Raw genomic sequence first — 19,403 nt, 5'->3', positions numbered from 1 at the left:
GCAAACAAAAATGCTCTATCTCAGGTTTAAAAGACATGCTGCTAAAGGCATTGGCTTGTCTTGAATCAAAAGCAGGCAGAGCCTCCCCCTGCTTCACCTCCCACCTGCTAGTGGCCTTGTAGTCCATTCCCAAAATCTGCAACCATCAATCATATCTTAATCCTTTGGGATCATCATAGAGATGACCTATGGAAATCATCTGAACACTTCTGGGAATATTTCTAACATTCTGTAGGCCATTTATAAAATGGCATTTGAATCTGCAAGAGAGTTTGTGTTTCTAAAAGGTATGAACTTTTGGCATTATGCCAAAGGAAGAAAAGGACTGCTTTAGTGGTCAGAATCCAGTTGGGGCCTCAGCTGAGGAGGAAGAGCAGAGTTCTTGTTGATGAAGACTACTTCCTCTCCAGATCCTGAGACCTTCCACCCCAAGTTTATGTTAAGTGTGAGCAGGTCAGCCAGCACCACAAATCTACAGCTCTGTGGCACAGGGTCCATTTTGTGACAGTCCTGTTCTGTATCTGCTATCTGGAGGATGATCGTTTGAAACTTTCAGAGCCTGAGGACTCACAAGTGAAAATTGCCAGGTGGCACTCAGAGGACATTATGGGCCCCAGAACTCTGCAGGATTTGTATCTTGAGAGTCAACTGGAGAAAGTTTCTTAATATGGGCCTGGGCTTGGGGAAGAGTACTGAGTAAAAAGGATCAGCAGAGGTAAGGCAGAGCCTGTGGTTTTTCTCTTTTCAAAAGAGGACATTTAAACAGCTACCTATTAGGGGGTAAAATGGCACTTTTTAAATCACAATCCCCACAATCACCACCTGTGACTGACATCCTAGGTGAAAGTACCAGAGCGCATTTTGAAGCCTCACCCATCACACATCTTAGGTAGAGGGACGTGACTGTCACTTGAATTCACAGATGGGGCTGTGACTGATGCCAAATGGGTCACCAGTGAGTTGAGCAAGCAGGCCTCACGGGATGTAATTACGAGCACGACTTTGTGTGTGCCTCCCTTGCTCTCTCCACTTGCTCAGGGAGGGAGGTTCTTTTTTAAAAAATGTTATTGTTTTTATTTTATGTGTACACGTGTATTGCTTGCATGTAGGTAAGTGCACCCATGTCGTGCAATGCCCACAGAGGTCAGAAGAGGCTTTCGGATCCCCTGGGACTGGAGTTACGGACAGTTGTTAGCTGCCACATGGGTCCTGGGATTCGAACCCGGGTCTTCTGCAAAAACAACCAGTGTTCTTAACCGCTGAGCCATCTCTCCAGCTCCAGGGAGAGAGGTTCTGTCTCTACCTCCTGATCAAAGCTTAGGTACATCATGCCTCTCTGGTCACTCTCAGTTAATAAAATGTCCCAATCACAGAGGCTGAATTCAGAAGCACAAGTGTCAGTCCAAACTAGGAACTGGTGGGCTTCACCACTTGCCCCTCCCTGGGGAGGACTGGCTGTGGGCTTCACAGACAGCTTAAAGTCCCTCTTCCTCCCCCTCTCTCTGCTGCCTCTCCTCCCCGACCATGTTAGTAGGGGACTCTGCCCTCTCCCACAAGATTTGACATGGGGATTTGGAACAAGGAAGTGGGTTTTAAGAGTCTGGAGATGGTTTAGGGCAAATGTCTAGAATTTACACTTTATTCAATGACTACTTTTCTGAGTTTTACTGATGTAGTCTGAAACTTTCCTCGGGCAGCCTGCTCCCTCTTCAACCACAGCTCTGAACTCTGTGCACTCAACCCCCTCCTGTTTATTAGGGGTGAGTGTATCAGTTCCTTTTCTCACTGCTGTGACACTATGCCCAACAAATGGAACTTAAGGAAGCATTTATTGTGGCTCATAACTTAAGAAGGGATACAGACCATCATGGAGGAAAGGCACAGAAGCGGGACCAGGAGAGTGAGGATCCTTTTTCCCTGGCAAACTGGCCTGGTGAACAAGCTCCTACTAACACAATCCTCCCCTACCCTCTCAGGCCAACACTCATGTGCATGGCCTGCCTCCTGCCTCTGGAATACCTTACTTGTTTAGAATCACTCCTTCCTCACTGGCTGCAGCTGCAGGCAGTATAGGTGGGCTTCTCAAGTGATCCTCTTAGGGTCTGAGTATGCTTGGGTTCCAGTTAGGATTGGGAGCGAAGCTCTTCCTTCATCACCCTCATGTGCTGTAGGACTCGGTATAACTCCAAAGAAATCTTCCTTGCAGATTCTGCCTATCTTTCTCTCCCTCTTATTGAAAAATTTACATAGCATGTAAAATTAACATTTTTCCCTCAGTCTATGGTCCAGGCTGGCCTGGACTCAAAGAAATTCTCCTGCCTCAGCCTTCAGAGTACTGAAATTACAGGTGTGAGCTACCATGTGCAGCTTAAACTGTTTATTTTTTAAACATTTCTTTACATGGGAGGAGGGGGATGCTTATGCCATGACACACATGTGGAGGTCAAAGGACAACCTATGAGAATTATTTCTCTCCTCCTACTACTCCCAGGGATTGAACACAAGTCATCAGGTTTGGCTGCAAATGCCTTTACCCTCTGAGCCATAGTGCCATATTACCACCACCACCTTTTTCTCCTCCCCCTCCCTCCTCCTCCTCTTCCCTCTTCCTCCTCCTCTTCCTCCTTCTCCTCGTATTTCTCCTTTTCCTCCTTTCAACACTGGGGTGGAACCTAAGGCCTTATGCATGGTAAGCAAGTATTCTACTTGCATGTTAGTGATCTCTCTCTCTCTCTCTCTCTCTCTTTCTCTCTCTTTCCCCCCCTCCTCCTCCCTCTTCTTTTTGCTTTTTTTTCCTTTTTTTTGAGACAGCTGGCCTTGAACTCACTATGGAGACCAGGCTGCCTCAATTTCACAAAGATCTTCCTGCCTGTGCCCCCTGAGTGCTGGGATCAGAGGCGTGTACCACCATGCCAGGCCTCAAATTAACCATTTTTAAGTATGCAACCTAGTGGCATTCGTTAGAGTTCTCACTTGGCTCTTTCACCGCCTCCTTTGGTTTAGTTCAGCATGTGGTCTGGCCTCCCATTCTCAGTGCTTCCCTGCTATTATATCTGTGGCCTAGGCTGAAAGATCTAATTTGACACCTTTTGTACATAGGTGACATCTCTAGACTCTTATAGCATCCCTCTGAGGGGCACTGAGACAGGTGAAACGGCCTACTGATATGCTGGTTGTGGGTGGCAGAGCTAGGATTTGAGCACTGAGAAGTCTGTCCAGCAGCAACCTCAGAGTTGTAGCCATCCTGATGTGAAATGATGGCCACACTGGCCGCCTCCAGCGTGCTGTTCCTGGAACCCCACCCACCTGCCTCTATTTTCTAAGTCATTCTAGCAGCCCTGACATCTTCAGCAGGCCCTGAGGACCAGGCCTTATGAAAGTCATGTCAAGACAAGACAAAGCATCTGTGTCCCATTTCTGTGGATGAGCAGGCTTCCACTTGGCCTGAGCCTGGAACTTCTCCCGACACCTGCAGCAAGGAAGTCCTCCGTCAGTAGAGGTAGCCCTGCTGGGGCTGAAAGAGCAACATACAGCACTGGGTAATTGTGAGGAGATGGAGGCCCAAGTCTGTGCTCCCTGAGAGAGGCAGAAGTCAGTAGGCCATAAGCAGTAAGGCCTTGAGGCACCCCAGGTCACAGGCCTTCTGGTCCCTGGCTGCTGGGAGCCTCCCAGTGGGCTCTGAGGGTCTAGGATGGGTGGACCTAAAGCAGCATCCATCTGTCTGGAACTCTGAAGTTGGCAGAGGCCAGACATGGGCAGCCTGGACCCTGCCACTGTCGGCTCAGGCACTGTTCACAGAGAGTCACCTTGGACTTTTAACTAATATTCTTTCTTACCTTCTGTTTTTAGGGAACCCCAAAGGTGCGATGCTCACCCATGGGAACGTGGTGGCTGATTTCTCAGGCTTTCTGAAAGTGACAGAGGTGAATAAAGTCAACTTCCTATTCAGATGTGTCTTGAGGATAAACCTCAAGCCTTCCTGGTAGGGGTGTCCAACCTTTTGACATTGCAATATGCTGTCATCTATGAATGTGTCGGGCCGTATTCACAGCTACGTTGGACACATACAGCCGCTGGTCACAGGTTGGACACACTTACCTTAGAGGCATGTTCTGTTGTTGTTGTTTTAGGGTTTTAAATTTTGTTTCATTGTTTTCTCCTGATGTAATTTGGGCACCCCTCATAGGCAAGAGGTTTTGTTCTCAATAGAGCAATCCCACTTTTAGAGCCATTTTGAACCCCAAATACTCTCTTTTGGTTTTGACTCTGGGTTTTTGTTGTTGTTGTTGTTGTTGTTGTTGTTTAAATAATGTCTCATTTTATAGTGCAGGCTTCCTCCAAGACCCAGTCCTCCTGCTTTGGCCTCTCATGTTTTGGGATTATAGAAATGAGCCATCACACCAGCTTTCTTAAAAAAAAAAAAAAAAAAAAACGATAAATTTGCTTTTCATTTTTAAGTTAAAAAAATTAGTTTCCTTCATTCTTGTGTATGTATTTTTATTTAGTTTAAGTGAGCCTTGATAACTTGTCTTTCAAGCAGGCCAGGGTTTAATCCAGTTATTTGGTGTTTAAGGACTACTAGAGTCAGAAATAGTGGCAGCTGCTAATTTATAAGACTGTACTTAAAGGTAGATGTAAAGGCTAGAAAGCTTGAGATCTTGGTCTGACAAAAAGCATGTTAGTGTGTATAACTAAGAAAGGAGGGCCTGTCCCAGGAACGGTGAGTATATTCTGCAGCTCCCTCCAGGAGGAAGAGAGCCAGGCTTTTTCTCCACCACCGAGACAGTGCCTTTCCACATACATGCCATGTGGCACTGTGGAGCATATACTCCAAACACTCAGGTGCTTTGGTAGAATACTGTGAGGGATGGTTAGGAGCCATGAGCCAGGATCCCAGAGTTTATCCAACTTGGTCCAAAAGACAATGAAGAGATTGAGGAGCTCTATGACAAGTCAGAGGGCAGACAGGTCGTATGAAGGAAGTCCCCATCCTTTGCTGGCCAGAATAACCCCTGTCCCTGGGATAGGTCCCATCTGGGAAATGTGAGTTGATGTTCTGCCCGTGTGTTCCCCTTTAAGGGCCTATCCCCAGCTGTGACTTGGGAGGCAGTATCTAGCCACCTGTTTCTGACTTGGCCTTGTCTCCTCCTCTGTCACAGGCTCATAACCCAGCCACAGTTGGCATAGACATAGACCTGGGGCCCTTTTCTCTGGAACAAGGCCTATTAAGTGCCAACAAGCCAAGACCCTCTGAAGCTCTGCTCAGGTGGCCCAGGGGAACTGGGACAGATACTACAGGAAGGGTGGGGTGGGGAGAGAGCCAGGCTGTCAGCAAGGGACCGTGACGTGCAGGCCGTCCTGAGAGGAGACTTCACTGCGGAGCCTGGCTCTGCTGGTTTATATGTGCTTCATGCAGCTCTTTGCTTCTGCAGATTAACCTACACCACTGGCGCTGCGACCTAACACTCCGCTTCCTATGCTGCCTCTCTCTCTCTCTCTCTCTCTCTCTCTCTTGTTAGAGATGGAACAAGGGTGTGACAGCCTTCAAGTCTCAGATGGGCTCCCTCCCTCCCCCATTCCTACTTCCCCACCTCCTCTTTCTCATCATTTTCTCCTCTCATCTCACCTCTCTCTGTCTTCACCTTCCCCTCTTCCTGTCTGCCCCCTCCCCCCATCCCCCCACCAGGACCATTTTTCTCTTTATTGTTTTATGACTCTCTTGTTGTCTTCCTGTCAGTGTTTCTTTCCTTTCTGTCTCCCATGCCCGTCACCTGCAGAAAGTGATCTTTCCGAGACAGGACGATGTGCTCATCTCCTTCCTGCCTCTGGCTCACATGTTTGAGAGAGTGATCCAGGTAAGACACCTGCCTGGCTGACTGGGACTTGCCTGGGCTCCTTGTGTTTTCTTGCAGAGTCAGTGGGCTCCCACTTGTACGGATGTGCACTTTTCCTATTTGCCTTTAGCACACATGTTTGAGCGAATGGTACAGGTAAGGCCCTGGCATCAGGGAGGCACCATGTGTGCCTAAAACCTACAACTCCAGCAGGCTGTCACTTGTCACTGGTGGTACAAACCAGGACCAAAACACCCTATCCTCAGAGGGTAGCACAAGGGGCCAAAGGGACCCTAGGACCATGGCCACCCGACCTGGCTCTCCTAGGAGCACTGCTTCAGGGAACACCCCAGACCAGCCTGTCTTGCTCACAGACATACCTCAGGTGTTAAGAGCATTGCAGATTTGCTTTGCCACCCAGGCTCTGTGCAGCACTTGACAACTAGCATGCTTCTGTTTTATAACTCCCGTAACTCACAAACACCTGGAAGAGAGAAGACAGCAGTAAAGTTGCATCAAACTGTCATGGCTCCTAGGCTGCAGATAGGGACTGACATGAGATTGGCCCTAAGACTAGTCTTGTGGAAGTACAGAAAGAGTGAAAGACTCTATAAATGACAGGGAGCCAAAGAACTCACCACTCAAAGGACCAGCCTGCAAATAAACTACCTTTTAAGTCTGTTTCCATTTGCCTTGGGGGGAGATCTGGTACCATAGGGCTTGCCTTCCAGCTTTCCAGACCTGGATTAGAATGCCAACTGTTGCTACCACTGGGCAAGTCACATTTGTGTTTCTGAGCTTTGCATTCTTCACCTGCAAATGTGGTGCTAGAAATACAACCTTCCTTAAAGGGTTGCCCTGGGCGTTAAAGAACGGAACACCTATTAGTCTTTCATGAGCCCCATTGGAGCCAGCCAGGATCCCCTGGTCTCCCACCAACTTTAGTATCTGAGGGGACAGCATATTGTGCCACAGTTGCAGAGATGTCTGGGAAATCCACAGCCTCTCTAGGACCTGGAGCAGACTCATAAATAGAGTATGACGTCTCACAGAGGAGGCTTATGACCAGGGTTGAGAGTAGATGTGAGGGGCATGCACCAGTGAGAACTGCCAGTTCGCATCACTGCACTTAGTCTCCCACTTCTCCCTAGGCCTGACTGGGGCTTAGTGTAACAGTTCTGGGTGGGGTAGGGTCACTGAGATAACATTCTTTAGTGTCCCGTGGCAGCAGCCAGAGCCAGATTGGGGGTCCTGGGTATTCTCCGTAGAGAGCAGAACTATGGATAGCTCTGGCCTCCAGCCAGAAATGACCACCTCAAGTAACTCCTACCCTCCTGTTCTCTCCCTTCAGTCCGTTGTCTACTGCCACGGAGGCCGCGTGGGCTTCTTCCAGGGAGACATTCGCCTCCTCTCAGACGACATGAAGGCTCTGCGCCCCACCATCTTCCCTGTGGTCCCACGGCTACTGAACCGGATGTATGACAAGGTGAGTCTCACAGACTGTGGGGCTTCATATCTGCCAGTGGGCAGAATCTCAAGTCCCAGACAGGCAGGCTTTCCACAGCTCCGACCCGGATCTGCAGCGTTGCCTCCTTTTTCCATCCCGACTCGCCCCTCTTCCGTCTCCTGCTAGTCTCCAAAACCCTGGCTGGGGAGACTACCTTCCTTTCCTTTCTGTGCCCAGCCCAGCCCTTGATAATGTTCACCTTCAGCTTGGTGACACATTCAGTGATCTCATGCAGGATTACACTGGAGCATAGCTCCTCTGCTGGCCAGTCTGGGCCTCTTCCTGGAGGCCATGCCTAGAAGAACAATAGTCAGGCTCTGACAGCTGTCTCCAACTTGTGTTCTTCAGATCTTCTACCAGGCAGACACATCATTAAAGCGCTGGCTCCTAGAGTTTGCAGCAAGGCGCAAGCAGGCTGAGGTCCGCAGTGGAATCATCAGGAATAATAGTATCTGGGATGAACTCTTCTTTAATAAGATCCAGGTAAAACAATGAGTATGTGACATCTGTAGCCAGTAAGTGGCCTCATGGGACAGCAAGAAAATATCATCCCAGTGTTCTGTTAAACTGGAAAAACATGAATCTTTTGCTCATTGAAATCAAAGCTTAAGCTGCTATTGGAATTCTAAAGCCACCATTTTTTTTCTTAATTTTTGAAGACGTGTTATAGTTGCCAAAAGGCAAGAGGCAAGACAGACCCTTTAGTGGCCGCTGGTAGGTCGACCCTGCTCCGGTGGATGGCCTCACACAGGCCATATATGGGCACTGGACTCAGTGGGGTATTAAAAGAAAAGAGGACAGGAAGTTGGGAGGGGATGGAGGTGTTGTGGGGTCGATCCAGGAAGAGTGGAGAGGAAGAAATGCTGAGTGAATATGATCTAAATACATTGTGTGCATGTATGGAGTTCTCAAAGAATTGATAAAAACATGTATTAATTATAAATATTACATGTATGAAGGACCTTAGAATATAGGTCCTTTGACCACCACTGGATCAGGGCACCTTTACCTGCTTGGGTGGTCAGGTCTTTACTCCACAAAGATGCTCCTGGGCCTGAGGTCTTGGTGCTCCTCTTGCCCCGCCCTGTAACCCTGGCCACAGTGGCTTTTCAGCTGCACCAGGCTCTCTCCAGGTGGCCAGAAATCTTTTTCTTTCTGTTCCTTCAGCCTCTCCCAAAGCAGGCTGATGTTTCTGGAACCCACTACAGTCTTCAAGTTCTGTGTTACCCAAGGAATCTATATTAGTAGCATTACTCATTTTTTTTCCTTGCTGCTCTATATTTAGCCATGAAAATTAATATTTAAACTCTCTTGGCTCAACTTACAGAAACAAAGTGTTTTAAGTATCCTTTGTCCTCTGCAGAGCATAGTAAATAAAGCATGGTATTGATTTATACATGAAAAAAGGCAATGCCATTAAAATGGAAGTTGGAAGAAATTGTCCTAAGTAATTGTTTTAGAGGCCTGTGAGTGATGGGGGAGTGAGGGAGCAGTTACTTATTTTAAGGAGGGAGAAGCGTGTCATTGTAGAATGCCACACACACTAATGGCACTTAGCTCAGAAGGATGGGAGACTTGGTTGTATTGTGGGTTAAGGTGCAGACTGATCAAATTTATTATTCGGAAGGGGAAGGGACCTCCTCAGCATGTAGCCTTCTTTCCGAGCTGAGTCCCAGAATCCAGAGTCCAGTTGTTGGATATTGACCTTAAATGGGAACCATCTCAGGTGTCACAAGCGTTGATGGCTTCTCTCTTCTCACAGGCCAGTCTTGGAGGGCATGTGAGGATGATTGTTACTGGAGCAGCCCCTGCCTCACCAACAGTCCTGGGATTCCTCCGAGCAGCTCTGGGGTGTCAGGTACTGTCTGCATGACCTTCCTCAGGGGTGTTGGGGTGTGCGATAGGCAGTAAAGTTGGTATACCCTCTACTGCAGAGGAAGATCCTGTGGGCAAGACTTTCATTCCAAGTGTAAGGAAAGCACAGAGTCATAGAAAGCTAAAATGACTGACCTTGCCACATGCTGGGAGCTCCAGCTGTACCCACATTCAGAGATTGCTTGAAAGATTTTAGCAAAGGGAAAAGGGATCAGATGAACTATGAACTTATCCATAGTTTACCAGAGTGTCTATATTGTACCTGTCCTGCCTCCTTGCACTCTGTAGTCTTTAAAACATTTCTCAACTCAGAGATGGAGCACCAGGGAGAGCAGAAGAGCTCATCCATGTGCTGCTATTTGATTATCTTCAAAAAGTCTGTTCCTTTGTTTATCCATTCAATTTATCAAGTTCCTGCAGGAGCGGGATATTGTGACATGGCAAATGGGCTTCAAGGAAAATAAACATATGTGTTTCAAAATGGTGATGCTTATATTTTTGTGCTTTAGATGCCTCAAACTTCAGGGTCTAGAGGGGAGCGTTGTACAAAGATAAAACTAGGCATATAGTAGATTTAGAAATACTTACCTTTAAGCCAGGCGTGGTGGCACACGCCTTTAATCCCAGCACTTGGGAGGCAGAGGCAGGTGATCTCTGTGAGCTCCAGGCCAGCCTGGTCTACATAGTGAGTTCCAGGAGAGCTGGGGCTACAAGGAGACCCTGTCTCAAAAAGACCAAAAAAAAAAAGGAAATGCTTACCTTTAATATATGTTATTAAAATGAAAATAGAGCCAGTGGTTGAGATTTGATCAGAAACCTTTGTCCCAAACAACATAACCTGATATGCTAAGTACCAGCAACATGGCCCTGATGTGTTCAGCTCCACCTGAGTTGGCAACCCCAGAACACCTTGCCTCCCACCATCTTCACCTGGGAACAGCAGAGGGTCAGTGGAAGGCAAGCTGGTCAAGAAGCGCAGCCAACTGGCTCTGGGACAGTGTGGCCCACAGCATGGTATCTCTGTTTTGCTTGAAGGTCTATGAAGGTTACGGACAAACTGAATGCACAGCAGGGTGCACTTTCACGACACCAGGGGACTGGACCTCAGGTAGGACAGACTGCAAGAGTGGGGATGGCTTGCAGGCCACTCCAAATCAAATCTGCCGACTCTCAGATTCCCTTCTGGAAAGAAAATTTGCACAGGCACTTAGGGAAAAAAGTAAAAGAAACAGAAAAAATAATTAATGAATGGTAGGTCTGGTTTGTAATTATGGATGATGTTTTCTTATAATTCTTGTACCTTCCTTTTTTGTTTTTGTTTTTTTGTTTATTTGTTTGTTTTTGAGATGGGGTCTCCCTGTATACAGCCCCAGATGGCCTGGAATTTGATCAGGCTGGACTCAATCTGGACTTAATCCCAGCCTGCCAAGGATTGGGATTAAAAGCATGCACCACCCTGTCCAGCATACCTTCCTTTTTTATTATCCCTATTTTTATTTTTCAGATGTATTTATATTTTGTGTATGTAAGTATTTGCCTACATGTATGTGCATCACATGCATGCCTGGTGCCCTTGGAGACCAGAAGAATGTGTTAGATCATCTAGAACTGGAGTTATAGATGGTTATGATCTGCTGTGTGAGTGCTGAGAACTGAACCCAGGTCCTTTGCTCTTAACCACTGAACCATCTCTTAGGCCCCGTTTTTATTTTTTTTTTAAGTTTTAAAATTACATTTATTTGCTCTGTGTGTGTGTGTGTGTGTGTGTGTGTGTGTATGCGCACAACCATGAGTAAGCCTATGAATGAATATATGTGAGTGTTTGCATGCCATGGCACATGTAGAGGTCAGACAATTTTCAGGAGTTGGTCCTTGGTTCCAGGGATCAAACCCAGGTTGTCATGCTTGGTGGCAAGCTCCTTTGCTCATTGAGTCATCTCACTGTCCCCCTTTCTTCATGAACAAATAGAAATTATGAAAAAAAAACCACAAGATAGAATTCCATGTGTTTATAGTAGCAGCACACTCAACTTGAGAGTTTAAAACTCTAAGAAGACACACTGCCTTGCTTACAGCTATTTTAAAACTGGTTTTGTTTTGTTTGTTTTTTTTGAGACAGGGCCTCCCTGTAACCCCAGCTGGCCTGGAGCTCACTGTGTAGATCAGGCTTACCTTGAACTCACAGAGATCTGGCCTGCCTGTGTCTCCTGAGTGCTGGGATTAAAGGCGTGCACCACCATGCCCAGCAAAAACCGCTTTTTTAGAGCAAAAGAAGCAGGCTGTGAGCTGCATGCGACTTTAACAGACCAGCAGATCCATAGTGTTCTGAGAGTTTGTTAAAGGGCATTTCAGAGACTCTTGGGAACTGTGGGCTCTTGTGGTTTGAGCATCTAGAAGGCACTGGCTCCTCACAAAGGAGCAGGCCCAGGCACACTTTCATTCTGAGGCAGTTCCTCCTTCCAGGCATGCAGAAGTCTGTAGTAGTTAGCCCAAGGATCATCCCTCACCAGATTCAGACCAGACACTGCACAAATCTGGAAAACACTGAGCAAGAGGATTCTTCAGATTCCAACTCCCTCCTGGGAGCCTAGGCCATTGTTTGTGCTTAAGCTTGCTCAACTGCAAACTGGAAATTTTAGAATGATGTGCATGCAAAAAAAAATATGCTAGTGAATGCAATAGTATTTTCAGAGCATCTTGACACACACTAGGTGAAACCTAAATTGAAATTGCATTTGACATGGAGCTGGGTTTCTTTCTTTTTTTGTGAACCTCTCTTTCTCTCTCTCTCTCTCTTTTTCTTTTTTCTTTTTTTGTTTTGAGACAGGGTCTCCCTGTAGACCAGGCTAGCCTTGAACTCAGAGATCTGCCTGCCTCTGTCTCCCAAGGGTACCACACCCGGCTATGAACCTATCTCTTTAAACTCAAGTTGGATAAGGGCTGTTTTATATAAACTCTTAGGCCTTTCTCCCTCTGCCAGACGTCCTTCACAATCTATCTTTGGAAATCCTACTCACTAATTAAAAAATAAATAAATAATGATATATTATTTTTACATTACATCTTTTATATTATTTTTACTATTTTTTTAAAAGTAAAGATGTGTGGGTATGTGCATGTGAGTGTGGGTACCCACAAAGGTCAGATCCCCTGTGCCTGGAGTTACAGGAAGTTGTAAGCCATCCAACATGGGGATCTCTGCAACAGCAGCAAGCATTCTTAACTGCTGAGACATCTCTCCAGCCTCTACTTTTTTCTTATTATTGCCATGACATTGAGTATCATTCTCATGAATCTTACGCCTTTTGGATACTTTCCTTCTTACCTTTAAATTTTTTTAAATTATATTCCTTTTATTTGTGTGTCATGTCACACATGTGGAGGTCAGAGGACAGCTTGAAGGAATCAGTTGTCTCCTATGAGATCAAACCCAGGTTGTCAGACTTGTTGGCAGGCCCCTTTACCCACTGAGCCATCTCAACAGCCCCTCTCCCTATCTCTTATGTCATTTTACATTTTCCTATGTGAAACTGTTGAATTTTTGTTGATCACTATTGTAAAACCTAGGGTTCTATCGAATGTGAGAGGACTGATATCTTTGTACAGTATTGTAAAAGCATTGCAGGATATCTTCTAAAAGAGAAGCCCAAGTGCCACAGCCTTCTTTTTCCTACACATACCTATGGCACTTTGTTTCAGGACCTTGGTCAGCACCCGCTTGAAAACCCTAAGTGAGGTAACAACCACCATGCTAGAACATAACAGGATTTTGTGACTGGAGACTTGGAATGTGATTTTTTTTTTTTTTTTTTTTTTTGCAGGGACGAATTACCTCATCCCAGTTTTCTGTTCTTTCCTACTCTAAGTATAGTGTGTAGGCCAACAGCATCAATATCACCTTGGCACCTACAAGAAATGTAGGAGTTTCATGCCTCATTCCCAAGCCTACTGAGTTCAAATCTGCAATGTAAAAAGGTTTCTAGGCCATTTATTTATACACTAGTCAATAGCCTGACTAGAGGAAAAGAAATGATGTTGCATTCTACAATCCCCAGAACAAGAGTGGTACTCTGACAGTAGGGAAATGTTTTGTTTTGTTCTTGGTTTTGTTCTGTTTTGAGATACGGTCTCATGTATCCCAAACTGGCCTTGATTTCCTGATCCTCCTGTCTCTACTGAATGCTAGGATTATCGATGTGTACCACCATGTTTAACTGGGAAAATGTTTTGATGTAGGCACTATTGTAAAAACTCCTGATCATGTGGTTGGTGAACATGAGACTCCTACCTCACCCAAGGTCCACATGTAGGTTTTGTGCTAGGCCAGGTGTACCTGTCTTGATTGTTAACCTTAGCCTTTAACAGCTGCGACCCCTTCAGCCAGTCTTGATTTTTAAAAAGCAAATATAAGGACTAGAGAGATGGCTCCATGGGTAAAGGCACTTGCTACCAAGCCTGATGATCCCTGGGATCCACATGGTGGAAAGAAAGAACTGACTCCCCCAAGTTGTCCTCTGGCCTCTATACATGCACATAATAGATAGACAGGTGGACAGATAGATTATTTTAAAAAAAAGAAGAAGAAGAATGAAATGTAAGCGAGGGATAGTGGTGCCCTTCTGTAATCACAGGACTAGAGAGGCTGATTTGTGGGCAGCCTGGGCTTTATAGCAAATTCCAGGGCAGTCTGGGCTGCTCAGAGAACCCTGTCTCAAAACACCTATCTAATAAAAATAAAAATTAAACATAAAGAGAAGGTTGGCTTTTGCTTTCTCTAGACCTTAGTTCTGTTATCAGTACATTAGTACCTGCTTGTGACACATGCCTATGTAAAGATGCATTTTCTTTAGAGTCACAACTCCCCTCTTTAACCTGCTTGGAGGTCTTGTTGCTGTTCTTATGGTTTTTGGTTTTGTTTGAGGGTCTCCTACAGCTCAGGCTAGCCTCCCTCTACTCACTAATAGCCAAGGATGACCTTCAACTTCTGATCCTTCTGCCTCCACCTCACAAGTTGTGAAATTACAGGCATGCCTAACCATGCCAGGCTACTTGGGGGTTCTGTGGGGTGTAGAGCGTTATCAGTGCTGAAGTATATGTGAACAGTAACAGGTGTCATCTGATGTTCTAGGGCACGTAGGGGCACCATTGCCCTGCAATCATATCAAACTCATTGATGTGGAGGAACTCAACTACTGGACCCACAAAGGAGAGGGAGAGGTAAGCTTAGGGTGTGTCTGCTCATGTCTATGCATGCCACATGTAACAAATGACAGCAGCATGGAACCCTTTTCTCCTCATCTGCTCAAAAGTCAGTTTACATTATCCCTATACTTGATTCAACCAACTCTCAATGCTGAGACTGAGTGGTCTACATCAAAATTTTTTAATTTCCAAACTTTAAAAGAAAAAAAATCCATATTATTATCCTAATGATGGCATGGCTTGCTGCAGTATCACATGACCACGTTGAAATAGTCCAGATGGAGTCAGCAGAGCTGGGCTATATGTGCTCGGACCTTAGGAGCTGGTGGAGAGACGGGCTGCCTGGCAATGAGGGGGGCAGTGAGGGAAGTGTGTTATCTGTGATGAGATCCAGTGGAGTCTCACAACACAGCATGAGCCCAAAGCCATGCCCTCCTGAGGGAGACAGTAGGGGGTGAAGGCAGGACACACACTACTTCAGAGAAGGGGATAGTTCGAAGAGCAGAACAGTAGGAAGGTGCTTCATGTCCTTTAGTTATGTCATGGTTTCACACTTTTTCTGGTGGATAGTAGACCTCATTCTCCACACGCCTGGTGACAGCCTGCCACTGTTGTATCGCTCACTCTGTAACTAAGCAAAATCATGACATTTGTCCCCACAGATATGTGTGAAAGGACCAAATGTGTTTAAAGGCTACTTAAAAGACAAGGACAGGACAAAGGAGGCCTTGGACAGCGACGGCTGGCTTCACACTGGAGACATTGGGAAATGGCTGCCGGTATGTAAGTTGGGAGGCTGGTGCTCCACGTGCTGTGGCCATGAGTGGTGTGTGATCTGCCTCACTGGCAGTTACTCAGCAACAGCTCTAGGGATTGGGAGCTTCTTCCTTACCTGGTCTCGAGCTTCCTCCCCTTCATCCTACTGAAGGTGACAAGTGACTTCTGTGGAGGCTAGAGCTGGACTCTTGAACTAACTTCCTGTCCTTCATGGACTCCAGAAATAGTGCTCCTGGGCCGATCTGAGAAGGCCGTGGATGCTGCCTCCCAGCTGAGAGACGGTACCAGATGGAGGGAAATCCTTGGGGTTGATGGAGGAGGGATGCTGGATAGCCCAGGCTGGCCTTATTAAATGTGCTGTGGTCCTCCTGCCTCAGCCTCCCAAGTGCTGACATTACAGTCATATACCACCATGCCTGGCTTCTATATTATTTTTCACTTAAAAAAGGGCCTCTGCCAGGCATAGTGGCTCCTGCTGTTAATTCCAGCACTCCTGAGGCAGAGGCAGGCATATCTCTGTGAGATTGAGGTCATCCTGGTCTATCTGGTCTACATAGACAGTTTCAGGCCAGTTGGGGCTACAGGAAGACCCTGTCACAAAAAAAGACCAAAAAATAAAAATAAAAAAAGGAAAGGGCCTTAGACCTGTAAATGCTCAAACCTGAAGCCTTGAACTTGAATGCATGAATGAAGCCACCGGCCATTCGGGGGTGTGGTAAGAAGTGAGTGAATGAGTTCCTGTTGAGCAGCTGGTGTGCTCAGTCACAGAGCCTCAAGCAGCTATTGGCAGCCTGCTGAGTCTGTATCAAGAGTTATTACCAGCCAGGCGTGGTGGCGCACACCTTTAATCCCAGCACTCAGGAGGCAGAGGCAGGTGCAGCTCTGTGAGTTCAAGGCCAGCCTGGTCTACATAATGAGTTCTAGGCCAGCTGGGGCTACAGGGAGACCCTGTCTCAAAAAGTTATTACCATTTCTAAATAAGTGCTGGATTTTAATTTAAATTCTTATTACAATGATTGAAGTGTTTATTCTTTTGATATTTCTCATGTCAGACTGATTATGCATTCCTGGCAGAAGTCCATCTTAGCTATGCTGTGCGGTTTTTTTTATTTCTTTTGGTTGTCTTTGGCCTTTTATCTCTATTTATAACCCAGCTTGATCTGTGATTTTCCTTTTATATACAACTCTGATTTTGGTGTCAACTTATTTGAATGAGTTGGTGAGTGGTATTTGGGGGGGGGTCTGGTTTCTTTCCTCCCTGTTTTCTGGAAGACTGTGTGCTCAGTTTAAATGATCGTATTTAAAGATATTTGTGCTTTCAAATCAGTATTGTTTTATAGTACTAAATCAAGGAGAAGGTATAGTCTTTAATCTAGAACATCCTGAATTTCAGTCAGAATCCCGTTTCCTAGCTGTGTGGCTGCTGGAGGAGTTAACTAACTTCTCCGACCTTCACTTTCATCATTTCTGGGACAGAGGTAGTAACAGCCAGTTAGCGGGGTAGTTCAAGGAAGGCACAGGGTATCCCCTCAGTTTTGAGGAAAACGGGCCTGCTTGTTTTTTCTTTCCTGGAGAGGTTGTTCTGGCTCTGGTGGATCACAGAGTTGGAGTAGGGACAGAGTGTACACAGGAGTCTGCTCAGGATGTAGTTTCCATGGGAGGAGGTGGTGGTGGATCAGAGAAGCGTCTGTGAATAAGGAGAGATGGCATGAGTGCTAGAGATCCCCGCCCCCAGGCAGCGGGACGAGGGCCCCAGGCTGGCACAGTCTTGAGCAAAATGATGCCCAGGAGCCTCATTGGGAGTGAGCTGGGAATTAGAGGACAAGGCAGCTGGGCTTCCACAGCCTGATGATCTAGTTTAGTTTAAACTAGTTTAAACTAACTGATCTAGTTTGGTTTAAACTGGTCTTACAAAGACTTACCAAAAGCAATTTGGTTTGTTTGGCTTACAGGTTACAGTTCGTCATTGAGGGCAGCCATCACACTGACCATGGCAGGAGCATGAAGCAGAAACTGCTTATTAGCTTGCTTCCCCTGGCCTGCTCAACTGTCTTTCTTTTTCAAATTTATTATTTTTATTTTATGTGTATGAGTGTATTGCCTGTACCTATGTATGTGCACCCGTGTTGTGCAGTGCCCACAGAGGTCAAAAGAACGTCAAATTCCCCTGGAACTGAATTTATAGATGGTCGTTAGCTGCCATGTGGGTGCTGAGAATTGAGCCTGGGTCCTCTGCTGAGCCACCTCTTCAGCACCTCAACTACCTTTCTTATACAGCAAAGGCCCACCTATCCAGGGACAGGACTACCTACAGTGGGCTGGGCCCACCTACATCAGTTAGCAATCAAGAAAATCACCCACAGACATGGCCACAGGCCAGTCTGATGGAAGAAATTCCTCAGTCGAGGTTCCTTCTTCCCAGGTGTGTCAGATTGACAACCAAGATTAGCATCACACTGAGGTCTGTGAGCTGATGGAAGTCTGACCAGCAATTTAGGCAGATGGAAGTGGTTACCCAACAACCCTGTTGTGTTGTTCCCAGAAAGTACAATATTCAAGAGTTGGATTAAAGGAGAGAGGCCCTTCAATCACCCCAGAAACTCAAGAGGGTCCAGGGGTCAGGGAGGTGGGCAGGGGTCCTGGAGGCTTTCCACTTCCCTGCGAGTGGACAATGAAGGAGGGGCCCGGGCTCTTAGCACCATCTGGCTGCTGGGTGGAAGTCACCTGCTGTCTGGGGAATATGTGTTGTCTGTCAGGGGATGGAGCAGGCACTCTGGAGTTGGGGCAGTAGCTGGAACCCTAGTGAGGTAAATCTGCAGTTGCTAATGAGGAAAGGGGCAGCTAGAGCTCCAGCCAGAACAGGGGAACCCTGATGGGGTGGAGGGGAGTCTGATGCTGGGGTGAGGAGGGCCTGGTGGGGCAGGTACAGAAGAAGCTGGTGCTCAGGGCCCAGTGGAGCTAACACTTCATCCCCCTCTGTGGGAGGTGATGGCTCCCTCAGGCCACACAGCCTGACTCCGAGAGGAGCAGCATGTGCTGGGGGTGTGCATGGTGGGGAAGGCAGGGTGTGAGCTGAGGAGTTGGTGCTCCAGCTTGGGGCTGGGGGTACCATCTTCTTAAAAAGCTGTCTGTGCAACTCCACAGGAGGGAACTCTTAAAATCATCGATCGGAAAAAGCACATATTTAAACTTGCTCAGGGAGAATACGTTGCACCGGAGAAGATTGAGAACATCTATATACGGAGCGAGCCTGTGGCGCAAGTCTATGTCCATGGAGACAGCTTAAAGGTGAGGCCCGGGGCTTCGGCCCTGCTGCACATACCGGCCTGCAGAAGAATCCAGATTAAATATTGATTTCTGACCAACCACCAGGATTCACCCACACATTTCAAATCACAGGAAAAAATTCCTCTCCAAAGAAGAAATGGGGTTGGATGTAGCTTGGGGGTAGCATGCTTATCTAGCACTCAGAAACCCTGGGTTCCGTGCTCAGCACCACATAAAACCAAGTATGGTGGCACATACCTGTAATCCCAGCACTCAGAAGGTAGCGCCAAGATCATGAGTAAAGGAAAAATACAGAAGAAATCTTAATTACTTAGGATTTGGTAAATTGCATTTATGGCAAATAAATTGCTTGGAGTCACTAATAAATATAACCACTGCTTTTAATATATGTTCAAAGCTGGGTGTGGTGACACAAGCCTTTAATTCAAGGCCAGCCTGGTCTACATGGTGAGTTCCAGGCCAGTTGGGGCTACAGGGAGACCCTGTCTCAAAAAGACCAAAAAAAAAAAAAAAATTATACACACGCACACACACACACACACACACACACACACACACACACACACGTTCAAAAGGAGAATTTTTGAGGTAAGATTTTAAGTAAAAGTTTAGTATTTCTGCACTTATGAACTTACTATTTGTTGTTGTGCTGTGGAATTAAACCCAGGGCATTACTGCATGCTAATCAAGCACACTACCCACTACAGCCCTGCTGTTTGGATTTTTTTTTAATTTTTATTTTATGTGTATGAATGTTATGCCTGCATGTATGCAAGTACACTGGTGTCATGCAGAGCCTTCAGAGGACAGAAGAGGACATCAGATCCTCTGGAACAGGAGTTACAGTCGGTTGTTAGCCACCATGTGAGTGCTGGGAATCGAACCTGGGTCCTCTGTAAGAGCAGCCAGTGCTCTTAACC

At 46.5% G+C, this 19,403-nt stretch overlaps 1 protein-coding gene across 2 annotated transcripts in view; it reads left to right on the top strand.

The window, feature by feature from the left end:
- Acsl6 (acyl-CoA synthetase long chain family member 6) overlaps positions 1 to 19,403 on the top strand; it is a gene marked incomplete in the record, with an annotated part of 63,219 nt that overhangs the window by 29,289 nt on the left and 14,527 nt on the right. For both annotated transcript variants that reach the window (XM_017802276.2, XM_017802277.2), the window contains 9 exon segments: positions 3,850 to 3,923; positions 5,778 to 5,855; positions 7,186 to 7,320; positions 7,690 to 7,824; positions 9,104 to 9,199; positions 10,252 to 10,324; positions 14,345 to 14,433; positions 15,081 to 15,197; positions 18,340 to 18,483. In XM_017802276.2, coding sequence (XP_017657765.1) covers positions 3,850 to 3,923; positions 5,778 to 5,855; positions 7,186 to 7,320; positions 7,690 to 7,824; positions 9,104 to 9,199; positions 10,252 to 10,324; positions 14,345 to 14,433; positions 15,081 to 15,197; positions 18,340 to 18,483 — 941 coding nt within the window.

Source organism: Nannospalax galili, unplaced genomic scaffold (genome assembly GCF_000622305.1).
Source record: "Nannospalax galili isolate Female #2095 unplaced genomic scaffold, S.galili_v1.0 scaffold424, whole genome shotgun sequence".
NCBI classification, from domain to species: Eukaryota; Metazoa; Chordata; class Mammalia; order Rodentia; family Spalacidae; genus Nannospalax; species Nannospalax galili.
This window is presented reverse-complemented; position numbering and strand designations above follow the sequence as displayed.